At 41.1% G+C, this 13,573-nt stretch overlaps 1 protein-coding gene across 1 annotated transcript in view; it reads right to left on the bottom strand.

Annotated features, from left to right (window-relative positions):
- Nucleotides 1-9,511, bottom strand: part of RHOJ (ras homolog family member J) — an 83,461-nt gene extending 73,950 nt beyond the window's left edge. The window contains exon 1 of the mRNA XM_046647737.1: nucleotides 8,804-9,511. Within this exon, the coding sequence (XP_046503693.1) occupies nucleotides 8,804-9,047 (244 nt within the window). The 5' untranslated portion in view covers nucleotides 9,048-9,511. The remainder of the gene's footprint in view (nucleotides 1-8,803) is intronic.
- Nucleotides 9,512-13,573: the final 4,062 nt, after the last annotated feature.

The following is a 13,573-nucleotide window of genomic DNA, read 5'->3' as shown; positions in this document are numbered from 1 at the left end:
ATAAAATCTAGGGTGTTGCCCTCCCATCTAAGCCTACGGCTTCACGTGACTTCTAGGTAGCTGTTGCTAATTTGAGAGTAAAAGGCGTTGGCTAGAGGAAGCAGACAAATAAAGTATGTTTAAGAAGTATGTCTAAGGAAGACACACTTTGGCCTTGGATGTGGATACTGGAATGGAATTTACCAGAAACTTGGTAAGTTTTTGAGAGAGGTGTATTTCCAAAGAAACTCCAAACTTGGACTAAATATGCTTATGACTGTAAAACAACACTTGAGTCCCCCAAATTGCACAAGCTAGAAGAGGCTATGAAAGTTGTGCAGCCTACAAAAAACAGATACCCGCTAAGGCCCAGTTCAGATGTGTGTCATGGGGGATAATGGACGAGGAAGAAGGACCTCTCGAAGACCCGAGCCAGGGAAAGTTGAGAATAAGGGGCGAAAGAACTCCTCCTAGAGAATAGCATCAGAGTCAATTCAAGAAACTTCCCCGACCCTGCCTGGGCAGGGGGTCTTCCCAGTGTTTGCCATCAGGATTCTATTATTGCTATGTGTCTTCCATTCTTCCCTTTTCTGAAAGAGGTTTGAATATTTTGGTTATCCCATCCCTGTGCTACCACAGTCTAAGGGGTGATTTTGTATATGGGTAGATAACGAATCATCTATTGAACCACAAGGAGTTACATCTCCATCAAATGGAAAGGACCGTGAATCACCTGTAGACTCTGGACTTTGACCTGGTGTAGTGACAGAATGGGACTCTTAGCAGTCCTCTTGGGAAAAGGGTGGGCTTGTTTTACTTGTGGGAAAAAGTGTGCCAGGATATTTGGTGGCTGGAAAGTGTGATGCAGGCAGAGATGGGTAGTTTCTATGAAAATCCATTCTTCCCTCCTTGGGGAAAGTAGGTGTACTTTATTTTCTAGCCTCTCTTAGAGTGAAGTGTGGCCTTGTGACTAAGTTTTACCCTATGGAGTGTGACTGGCAATGACATCTGTCACTTCCAGGCCTAGAGCACAAAACTTTACATTCAAATTTCTCCACGTTCTTTCTCATTAGATTGTTTGGATGCAAATGACTATGAGATCTTAGTTGATGGCAGAGACACAAGATGGAAAGAACCCTGGTCCCTAAATGGCCACGTGGAGGAAAGCAGCCCCACTGACTTGAGTACCTGCCCAGGACCATGACAGTAGCAAGAAACACCTGCCAATATGTTTATCCCTTACATGTGTGGGTCTGTTTGTTATAGCAGGTTAGCATACCCTGACTAACAGCAGCTGTTTGATTAATGTTATTAGTTATAAACCTATACACTTACATTGCTTACTGTTTCATGACTTCCACTCACTCAATTATAGGAATTACTTGGGCAAATTGGAGAATATCTTTGTGCCTTGACCTGGGAAAATAATAACAGCTCATAAGATCATTGTGAGGAGGCAATGAATCAATGTATGAAAACATTTCATATATGCGTGAATCATAGCAAGGACTATGCAGTGAATAGCTGTTGCTATTTGTGTTAATGCAAATTCTAGTGGCATTTGAGTTTCATAATTAATACTACCACATTGCTTGTAGGATCACATGTGGCCATAATGGATTTCATCCTGAGATCGGGAATGGAGAACACCATAAATAAAGGCTGTGTTGTGAACCCAGATAAAATGCTGGGTGAATCCACATGAATCAGCACCTTTTGTTTCCTGAAAATTGGGCACATCCAAAAAATTGGTAGACTTGAAAGTATTCAGGAATGATGCCAGGCCACTTTGTGACTCACGGTTGGTCCCTGTTGAATTCTTGATGGAATTTATCCTGACTGCCTTACACCCAGAAAATTACTGTTTGGATTCTATTAACTAACCCAAGTGGTGGCATGGATCTTTGTTTGTGGCAAACTAAGTTTTCAGCCTTATCAGAACCTGTTTTGTTATACAGAGAGTAGGGCCTCCATAGACCCTTACGATCGGTGTTCAGGATTGAGGGAGACACTTTCTGTTGAATTTTCTTACCTGTCCTTTCCTGAGAGGCCTTATGTTTCGCTCACCTTCATGCTGCCTTTGTAGAATAAGCCAACTATATCCCAAAACATAGACGTCCAATGTGCTGAACCATTTCTGAGCCAAATTTGCTAACTGCCCCACAAGAAGAGAGAGATAGCAGATTTTGAAAAAGCTGTCTCAGAAATAAAATTTTGTTTACCTGAAGCCCAACCTCAATGGGCAGTTAGGTAGTAAAATTTATGAAGCATTTTCTAGCCTGGACAGTGAAGGGAGCCAGGCTGCGTGGAACTAAAAGTCTTGATCACAGGGACCCTGTCCACGGAAGCCTCCGTTGGTCACAGTGCTTGGTTTGTCACCAGCTAAAGCTGGAACGCAGGAGGATTATGAACTGCAGATGCGGTTTCCAGTCCTGGGAGCATGGCTTTCTTGGGTCACTCTGTCACAGATACTTAATTTTCTTGTTGTTCTTTCCTACTCCTAAGAGACGCAGCTCACATTTTATCATCTCTGCAGTATGCTTTGGGTTTTGGAGTGTGATTTCCACTCCCAATGCCTCTGAATGTACTTGCTCCCATAAGCATCACAATGTAGAACGTGGAAGTAACTATCTGTATAATTCCTGTCACTGCACCTTTTGTGTGGCCTCCAAGAGTCCAGAAAAAGCTTCAGACACACATTACACTGCCTCAAAAAGAGATATCGGGGGTTGGATACCTATGAGACTTGGGGCTTTTGAGCATGGTTGCTTTTAGAAGGAGCAGAGTGAGTGATTCAACTGGCCCATTCTTGTCTCTTCTTCCACAAACTTCTTTTATATTTTTGTCTAAAGTTGAAAACCTAATGATTTATTTCATAGTCCCATGAGAGTTGCTTTAGGTTTCTGTTTGGCTTACAAAAAAAGAATCTCATCCATTCTCTGGGGACTCTCAAGTGTCTTCAGAAAGAGCAAAAGAGAAACTCCTGAGTAAATATTCCCAAACGGGCAAAACTATGTCCCAACTCTTTACAGGCCTGGGGTTTTTTTTTTTATGCACTCTTTATTTTTTACGTTATTTTCCCCTGTGGATTGGACCTAGTTTCCTCCCTTGCTCTTGCTATTAACATTGTGTTGGAGTCTACTTTGAGCTGATCACCATTCAACTAAGTGGAAAAAGTTAGAACTGTCTTTCAGCTCTCTGTGAAAACAAGTTCCTTTTACATCTCACTTTGCTGACAGAACAACTAGATTTTTTCCCCCTTTCCATGAATTGTGTTAATTTCCTGCACAGGCAGCCTGAGTTTGAAAATAGTGACTTAAAATGAATTTCCAAACACAGGTGGTTTTTGACAAACTCTAGGAGGGATGGGTGATAGAATAAAAAACGGAGGTATGAGGTATGGAGAATGAGGTATATTACACACAGGTTTCCACTTGAATGGGCTAATTTTACATGCCCATGCACATAATCATACAACCACAGATATAATCTAATTCAAATACAGTCTAACCAAACTCAAAATGGAAGTGTTATCCTTATGTCATTTGAAACATTAACTGATAATACTTTACTAGTGAGAGGCCTGCTGCAAAACTCAAAGCTAAAGATAAGATAAAGACAGGATGGGAGGGCCAGCCCCATGGCCTAGTGGTTAAGTTCAGCATGCTCTGTTTTGGTGGCCAGGGTTCGGATCCTGGGCACGAACCTACACCACCTATCAGCAGCCATGCTGTGGTGGCGTCCCACATACGAAATAGAGGAAGATTGCCACAGATGTTAGCTAAGGGACAATCTTCCTCAATAAGAAGAACAGCAACAAAGATAGGATGGGAGAAGAAATGTGGTTGTTCCACGGTAAGTGGGGAAAACTCTAAAGGTTGTTAGGACAACTTGAGTCAACCTGGAAGGAAGTAGGAAGCAGGGCCCAGGGATGCTTCTTAGGCACACTTGGAAAAGGCATGAGTGACTTTTTCTACCTTCATCCCACTGTCCTCAATTTTTAGCCCTAGCCCTTAGTTGATCTTGGGGTTGCTTTGGAATATACTTTTTATATAAGAACTAAAAGTGTTTGAGTGGGCCACCCAAGATTTAGGTAGGTTTTTGAATATAATGCAAATGGAGCAATTTGAGTACGTCCCATCTGTTCACAAATAAAATTTACAAACTGTAGACTTACATTATTCAATAGACGTGACATTGGCCAATTAGGTCAAGAAAATTCAATGCTGTATTACAATTTCAGTAGAGATAAAATGATATTTAAAGTGTGAACAAAATAGTTCAAAAGTATAATAAATTTAATAAATATTTTTATATGTTTATTCCTGAAGAGATATCTATTGAACCAGTAATTTGTTCATTTATTCCTCACTTTTAATGGACCAGGAATTACCTAAGTACTAGAGGGAGGAAGACGATTAAGACATGCTAGTTCACTTATTCAATGACTGTCTATTGATTGTCTACTATGTGTTGGGCTCTGTTTTAGAAGCTTGGGATAGAGCAGTGACTAAGACAAAGTCCTTGACTTCCTGGAGTTTACATTCCAGTATGGGATAAAAATGGTAAGCAAATAGATATAAGTATAATGTCAGGTAGTGTTAAATGTTATAAAGAAAGATGTAGCAGAATAAAAATGTAACTCTGTGTGCATGTGTGTTTGTTTGTGTGTGTGAATATCTTAAATAAGGTGGTCAATTGAAGGAGAGGAGGATCTGGGGGAATAGTGTCAGGCTGGTGGAAGAGCAAGTGCAAAGTCTTTAAGGAAGGAAGGTGTGTGGTGTGTTTGAGGAATAGCGAGATGGCTGGTGTAGCTGGAGCAGAAATACTGAAGAGAAGAGTGTTAGGAGATGAAGTTGGAGAGCTAACAGGGACCGAGCAATGGAGTGCCTCATAAAGCATGATAAATGGTGGAGTCTTAGTGTGAGGGGAAGCAATTGGTGGATTTGGGGCTGTGGATAGTCCCTCTGCCAGCTGTGTGAAGAACTGGACTACATGGGGCAAGATAGGAAACAGGGAATTGAGAGGCAATTACAGCAGTCTGGATGGGAGAGGATGGTGGCTTGGACAAGTGTGAAGGGAATGGAGGTGGTGAGATGTGATCAGATTTGAGATGTATTTTTAATGTTGAGCAGATTGGTAGTAGGAAAGGATAGGAACTAACGGTTTGAATGGAGAGGGAGAGGTGTATCGTCCAAGGAAGAAAGCAGTTCAGGATAATACCAGTTTTTGTTCTGAGCAACTGGGTAGAAGATAGTGGTTACATACTTCTGTGGAGAAGACTAGAGGAGGAGTAGATTGGGGCAATTAAAAAGCTCTGCTTTGGACAGGTTAAGATTGAGATGCCTATTAGGTATCCAAATGGACAGATATATGAGTCTGGGTTTCAGGCAGGTATTGGGGGGTAAAGATATAAATTTGGGAGTTGTCAACGTATAAGTAATATATAAAGTCATGAGACTAGATACAATCAACCAGGGCCTGAGCGTAACTAGAGAAGAGGATCATGGGGCTGAGGACTGAGGTATGCCAACATTCAGTGGTTGGGTAGAGATGGAGAAGGCAGCAGAGGAGATGGAGAGAGATTTACCTGTGAGGGAAATAAAAACCAGGAGAATGCGGTGTCCTGGAAACTAAGTGAAGAATGTGTTTCAAGAAGGATAGCAATAAACCATAAGAAAAGTCTCTGAGAGATCAAGTAAGGTGAGAATTGAACACTGGATTTGGCAAGACATGACCGTTTCCTCACGAGCTCCCAGCACAGTGGGAGTGGGAAAAGATGGAAACAGACGAATTGCTGTACAATGGTGGAAGAGTGTTCTAAAAATGGTAACACATATCTGGAGATGGGTTAAAGATGGAGCAAAGAATTCTCCTTGGGGAGTCAAGGAGAGCTACATAGAGGAGGTGCACTTTTGGATTCTGGTAGGTGGGAGGAAGGAAAAATAGCTAAGATTCATAAAACAAAAAAAATCTACTGATTGTTGATTTTTCTACAATCATTTATGCAAAAATAATAGTTCCTCTTCCAAGTGAATATCCCACTACTATTACTCCATGTAGACATAGTTATCAATTTTTAATATACCATATTTATCAAGTATCAATACACATGGTTCCTATATTATAAGGACAATACACACACTCTATCACACCCTGCTCCATTTGGAGAATACTCTTGGGATTATATTTTTCCTTGTTGTATTCTTTGTATTTTAATTACATTTTAATCCCCTTTCATAGCTGTGTGCAAGTGTAGAGATCTTATTTTAATAAGAATAGCTACTGTGTACCTAACACTTATTGTGTGTAAGGCACTGTTTTAAGAACTACATGTATAAATTTATTTTATTCTCACAAACAATCCTAATACCTCTATTGTCCCGTTTTTTCATTTGTGATAGCTGACGCACAGAAAGCTTAAGTAACTTGCTCAAGGCTACACAGCAACGGCAGAGCCAGTATTAGAACTGGGCCGTCTGGCTTCAGAGCTCACCATCTTGAGCAGTATGTAGTACTTCTATCCTTACTATTATTTCTCTACCTTCCTGGGATGGGCAACTATTAGAGAAAAATCTTTTTTCAAGAGATAGGCTCTCTTTGACTTCAACTGCAATTTTCTAAAGACTCGGGAAACCAGTTGCAGGTCGTCATTTCAGAATGGGCCAGTGGGGCCCAGGGACTGGATACTGGGTACTTCTCTACATGGAGAAGCGAGTGTTAGTTCTTTTACAACTGATTGGAGATTCTCATGTGACTGTGTAAAGTTTTAGCTTCGGTCAGCTCATACATGGGGAGGGTGGTGGTAAAAGGAGTTAGAGTCTTTCTGATGGAGAAGATCCCTCCACTAATGGAAATGTCCACTTCATTACGATCCTAGACTCCTGTGTCTCGTGTCTTCATTTCGTCTATAACCTAACTGAAAGCACATGAGATGATTGTGTACTTAAAAAGGTACAGAGTGTAAATCAAAGCGGCAATGTTTGTGAATGCCTACTATGTGCAAAGTATTGCTTCGGGTTCAGTAGCTGTGATTTCTTGAGAGCTAAAATCATAGAATAGCCAAAATCTTTAAGATGCTTTGATGCTCAAATAACAGTAAGTATGTACACAATTGAAATATAAAATAATTTGATCCTAGTGGAATCTAGTGGTATTTTTTTTATAGGCTAACTTTATCTCCAAAGATGGTTTTATCCTCTTTCTTCCTGACACTGCACTATAATTGGTTCACCCAGTAGATGGGGATGGGAGGCATAATTTTCAAAGCACTTGAAATCTCTGCCTTTCGTAGATTTTGGGTTCCACCTTTGATCTAAAAATTTTGAAATTAGGTCCCAGCCAATTTCCCTTTCCAGCCAGAAAGAGGGTGCAGAATAGACAACTTTGGCTGAGATGTTTACAGCTCTAGTACCCCAGCAACTTTCTTAAACTGCAGACCCCCTAATTGTATACTTAGTGTTTTCCCTCGAGGTGAAAGTCTACCTGTTCTTCCCTTTATTCCGTTCTCAATAAAACTTTCTTTCCTGGGCAGAGTCATTATATTTTCAGAAAAGCTTAAGGGAGCCAGCATTCAAACCTGTTCTTAATGTCTACAAATATAGAAACCCCTGGGAAATGGATACTGTTTTTACTGTGGTTCTCTCTCTCTGCTGTGTAATACTGTCATAAATCAAGTAAATGCAGGAGGAGGAGGGACGTAGGTGATTGTTTAACTCTGGAAAAGAAGCTACTTCCTACAGAAAGAGGACCTTCTGCGGCCACACAGCAAAGCCAGCACTCACTCAGGTTTCCTGTGGGCCATTTCCCCTCGCTGAACCCGACCCAAAGCCAAGGTGGAAGGGAGAGAAATCTTCCTCTTATAAAATCTCAAATCTTTGATCACTTACCCAGCTGATCACTATGTTCAAAAAAGTTATAAAATCTAGGCTAGGGTAAACTTGAAGAATTTCATGAACTTGTTCTTGAGAAACTTAGTAAGATTTATTTTGGAAATTAAGAAAAAAAGTGAGAGTCAAAATGGAAAAATTGGGATAAGCTATCACACTGACAAGCACATCCACAAATATAACTGAAAGAATTAAGTTGTGACTACACTATCTTAACTTTCATGCTTTAAAATATTTCCTGCCCAACTTTTTCCTTACGGCACATACTTTAAAATGATTCAAATTTTACTTTTATCCTTACTTTTACTTTTAAAGACATATCAATTTAAGATGTTTCTTTTAATTCAAGATATAGATTACCTAACAGATATTTAAAACTTTGTAATACTTTTCCCTCCATCTACAACTCCAGGAAAATAAAAGTATAGTAATACAGCACTAATTTGTATAGAAAAATGAGTTCCACTGTTTATGAATCTTAGAATTTTCATTTACAGATGACATGAGATGAATATATGAAAAGTGGCAAGAACACTTCTTTCACCATTTGTGTGGTTAGTGGTGATTTTTTTTTTTTTGTAAAAAAGAATTGTGATGTAATTACATTACATTTTAAAATGTTCACAATAAAAAGGTGATGAATCTTTGGGCAAATGTTGAATAAAATCTCTGGTCCTAAAGCCTAGAGGGTAGTTCAGGAAATGTCCCCAGTGTTATTCACTTGATTTAAAAGCAAAAAAAAAAAAAAAGTGTTACAATACAAATTGATGTACAAATGTTCTAACAATTCCAGCAAAGTCCTTGGTTGTATGTTATGCTACTGCCAGGCCCACACCCCAAACTGATATTGGAAAGAAGCCAGGCCCCTCTGAAGTTGGGGTGTCGCCTCCCGCACCATTCACCCATTTGCAGGGCCAGATTCCACCTTTTCTTACCTGCATAGTGGTCAAACACAGTGGGCACGTACTCCTCTGGGAAGGCGTCGTTGGCGTAGCTCATCAGCAGACAGGTCTTCCCCACAGCACCGTCCCCCACCACCACGCACTTCAGCATCTTCTTCTCCTCGTTGCCCCCACAGCCACAGTTGCTGTCATTTCCCTCCTTGCAGTTCATTCTTGCGGCTCCAGCTGCTCTCACTGTGCTGCTGCTGTTGCTTCTCCTGCTTCTCCCGAAGCCCATGAAGCGGCGGGAAGCGAGCAGCAGGCTCCAGATCACTCTGCCTTACTTTGAGTCCCTGGGACGGTACAGACTCGTCCGAGGCAGCTGGCATATGCCCTCTTGCTTACCATACTGGTAAAGAAAGGTAACACACACTTGGGAGAATTTGTAAAAGGGTCTGTTCCTTTTCCCTATCAGTTTGAGTTAAGAAACCCTCATTTTCACCAAATTCTCGGGCTTCCTGGCAGTCTGGGAATTTCAACAGCTTGAGGGTTTCACTCTGCTCTCCTGCTTCTCCACCCCGGCTGAAGACACGGTGGAATTTTGCTAAATCGTCCCCATTTTCCACTTCACATCTAACATGGAGGAAGGCTGAGCTTTTTAATGGAGTTTCCCCTTGCTTCCTCCAGCTTGCCGAGTGTCAGGAAATCATGGGTTTCCTGCTGCATTCCATATTAGGATCAGTGGGCCGGGGAAGGCTGCAACAATGGGAGCTCTGTGTGTGTGTGTTTGTACTTCTGGGGAACGCTGCCAGGACATGGAGTGGGAAAACACCAGGGGTCCCACTGCAGACTCAAGCTGTCAGACTTCCTGTTTCATCCACTGCTGGGGAGGCTGTTTGCCTGTGGCTGGCTGGGAAGAAGCTGACGAAAGGATGGAAACTGGGGAGGACTGTCTGCCACAGAAACAGAGGGAATGGTTTAAGTGAGCAGAGAGAACCGCACCAGCCGTTGTAGGATAACATATGACATCATCCCTCACTGAGTCACAGTTAAAAGCTCTGTAAATTAAAAATGGACAGTTCCTCACATACTTAAATGAGAAACCTTAAGCAAGCCGTCCCTGCAATAAAGAAGAGAACCTTCCAGAGCTGCATTGTTCCGAAGGGAAACTTTTTTGCAGATCGTAGGTGTAATACGTGTGATCGGGTTTACAAGCTGCCACATTTGAGCGCTATGCGCAAACGCGTATTCCAGACACAAACATTTTTATGGTTGTAGCACATAAGAAATCAATCAGATGTGGGATGTTTGCATCTTCTTATTAGTGAATAAACACACATGTGCTTGGCTCACGCTCTTGGAAATGAGAGTGTGTGGGACAGCTTTATTGGTTTGTTCCAGGTCCCCAAATGCTGCTTTTGCGTGGATGGTTCTCTTTGTGATTTAGTCCTCTCCCCTTGGGTCAGCCTGGCCCTCTTCAATTACAAAGGAGCACTTGGCAGCTAATTTATTTGTCTGTTGGGTCACTCGAGATGAAGCCCCTTTGAAGCCCTGCCTTTGATTAATGTACTTGGTCTTAGAAAAGAAGTGGTACTCTGTAAATGATTTTGACAAATGGGTCAAGCACTTTTTTGATGGGGGAGTTCCGTTTCTTTGAGATTTTGAGCACTTATTTTTAACAATTCAGATTATCCAATTGATTTGAGGAGGTTATTTTATGGAGGGGATGAGAGAGCAGTAGTTTCATAAGTGGCTATCAAAAAAATATATATCCACATCTATATGCTGCTGTATAATAGATACATCTCCAAATTTCTTGTGCTTTGGATTATAGTAACATTAGCCATTGTGCTTAGTGTCCCAGTGTTTCTTTCCTATAAAGGAGTGGAGTCTCAGTCAGGTTGTGGTATATCTAGTAGGTTATGCTGCTGTAGCAAACAACTCCCAAAGCTCAATGGTTTAAAGTAACACATGTATTTATTGCTTACACGGTATCTATTTTGTGTATTTTTGTCATCTTCATTCAAGGATCTAGGCTGGTGGAGCCGTCACATGGAGAATATTGATGATCACCATGGCAGAGGAAGAAACTGATGTGGTGAAGTGGTATTGGCTCTTAAAGCTTCCTCCTGGAAGTGACACTTCTGCTCACATTCCTTGGCCAAAGCAAGTCACATGCCCATGCTAGGTTCAACAGGGTCAGAATTATAATCCTACCATGTCAGGAAGGAGAGAGCTAAATATTGTTGAATAGCCTAAATGACATCCAGAGATAGTTTCGTGGAGGTTAAGTTAGCAATATGAAAGTTGAATTGTTTATGTTTATTGCCATTCTGAACGATTTAAAGACACCTATGACTGCATGTGATTTATATAGTTTTATTTTCATTTAATCTACTTGAAACATATGGAATACGTGATAATAAAATTGCAACTTGAAAACTTGTTTTTCTTTTAGAAAAAATGCTTGAGCATGAAGGTTGTAGGAGGTGAAGGAGTGATTGGCAGTGTCAGGAACCCCATCCTGAAGATGAGCAAGACCACTTTGAGCACGTGATGATATGTGATCGGCAGAACTTTGAGGGAATTCTGACTTTGGCCTTGTCCCTGAGATCAGGCAGTAAATGTGGTGTGGAGTAAACGCTCCATTCAAATACGGAGTTCTCAAACATGACTGCCCAGCCTGTATTCCTACATTACAAATATGCACCAGCCTACCGAACACTTGGCCTAGAAAAAAATTGAGAAATTGGGTCAGGTGAAATTTTGCTACACCTGTGTATAACCTAAACTTTGCACCATCAGACACAGATATTTAAGCCCCTGATGATTGCTATGTGAACTGCAAGTTGAGACATTTAGGAGACTTGAAGTAGCCAGTGTGAGTCCTTTACTCTAACTTAAAAGATTGGTACATCTACCAGACTGGATTATACGCAAAGATGGTTCATGGCCATTGAGAATGTGGGCTATATTTCTCAAAACGAACTTGCTTCATCACTGTTTACTGCCCCCCAAATTGAATATTATAGGGAAAAATGTTTGAGACACCCTAGTGAAAATGGCAAAAAAATTTTAAAGTTTTAATAACCTGCTAATTATATGGATCATGTTATCCATGTGAGAATTGTTTTAAATATTAAAAGTTTGATCTGGACCAGAGTAAAAGAATCTTAAGAAAAAAGTAAAGACAATTCAGCATTGTTCTTATAAGTCAATGAATCCACAGAATTGTGCCCAGGAAGAATGATCAAGAAGATACTTTAATTCCGAAGGTTTATAAGTATGAATTGAGCAGTGGTATGAAGACCATTTGCTAGAAGATTCTTTACCAGATGCCTGTACTTTTGGATCTTGGGCCATGTGCATGATTGAGTGGTGGTTTCGTAGCCATTAATTATTTGGTTTACCTCAAGCACCAAGTTTACACAAACTTACCAGAACATGGTGAAATCTTGTTGGGTGATACTTCTTGCTTTTTCCAGGAGATCTTAATTCCTTGGCTCCCTCCTGTCCTCTGAGCTTTGGCCTCACATGAATTTTCCCAAATGCCAACTGAGCATTTTTGCATAAAATTCCGACTCCTCTGATTACCTCCAGTTCTAGTATGACTTTAATAAAAAAGCCCAGACTTTTCTTCTTCTTTTTTTTCCTTCTTTTATTCTCGAAATTAGGAATCACACAGGGAAATCATGCAATTGGACCAGATACTCTGATTCTGGAGTAGCCTCTAGTTAGGAGACTGTTTTGACTCCAGTCTTTGAATGTCAGATGTGCTGTGGTCACTATGATTCTGGGATGCCCAGCCTAGTCACGAGTCACTCCAGTCCAGAGAAAGCCCTCTCTGGGGCTAATATGATGTCCAGCCTTCAGTGGTGGTGGGTATAGCGTGAGGCAGGAGGGGCTGCATAGTTCTAGGGGCTCTGACCCCAATCTCTCACTGGGCCTAAACCTCAAGATCATTCAGGGCACTGCTAAAACTTAACAGGTTGTCCTAGGATAGGTCTGGACTGAAACAACCTCTCTCTAAGGTGGGTGAGTCATTGCCATCGGGGACACTCATGTACCTGCTTTTGTTATCTGTCAGACTACCTGCACTTAGCCTCTGGTTATAGCCCATGTTATCATATATCATATCATATCATATCATAATCATATATTGGCCACATTTTCTTGGATATGATCTTCTTATTGTTCTAGAATGGCTTTTTTTTTCTTGCTTGGAGGGCTTTTCTTTCTTTGCCAAATCTCTTAATTCTGATAGAAGTAGGTTACTTGCAAATCTCGGGCAGATGGGGACTTCTTTCTGTTCTAGGACAGATGAGGCTGATTTGGCCAGTAATGGTAAAGGTGTATGTGTGTGTTTCTTCTGCATTTCACTATTGTATACCTTAACTCTGAGTACAAAACTTCATCCCAGAGCAAGAGAGTCCTATGGGTGATCTGACTATCTTTTTTTGGTCTCCCTCCATAGAAATCCAGAGGCTAGGGACATTTCACTTTCCCATTATCCAGAAAATCAGGAGTTAGGTAATAGTTTAGAAGGAAATTTCCCCTTGATCCCTGATCTTCCAGATTGGAGAGGTGTGTTTTGGAAGGTGGAGGAGTTTGAGGTTGAGATTGTGCTGGGTTGTTCCTCCATCAAGGCCATGGAGTAGGGAATAGCTTGTGGAAATAGCCATGGGGTGGAGTCAAACAAAGATCCTTGATGATTATTTCAACTGGTTAGTGATATGGGCCCAAGAAGCCTAAGGTCATTGGATTGGTCATTTTCTGGGTGGGGAAGCCTCACAGTGTCACTGCCACAGGCTGAACTTCTGTGAA

The sequence above is a fragment of the Equus quagga genome, chromosome 20, assembly GCF_021613505.1.
Source record: "Equus quagga isolate Etosha38 chromosome 20, UCLA_HA_Equagga_1.0, whole genome shotgun sequence".
NCBI lineage: Eukaryota > Metazoa > Chordata > Mammalia > Perissodactyla > Equidae > Equus > Equus quagga.
This window is presented reverse-complemented; position numbering and strand designations above follow the sequence as displayed.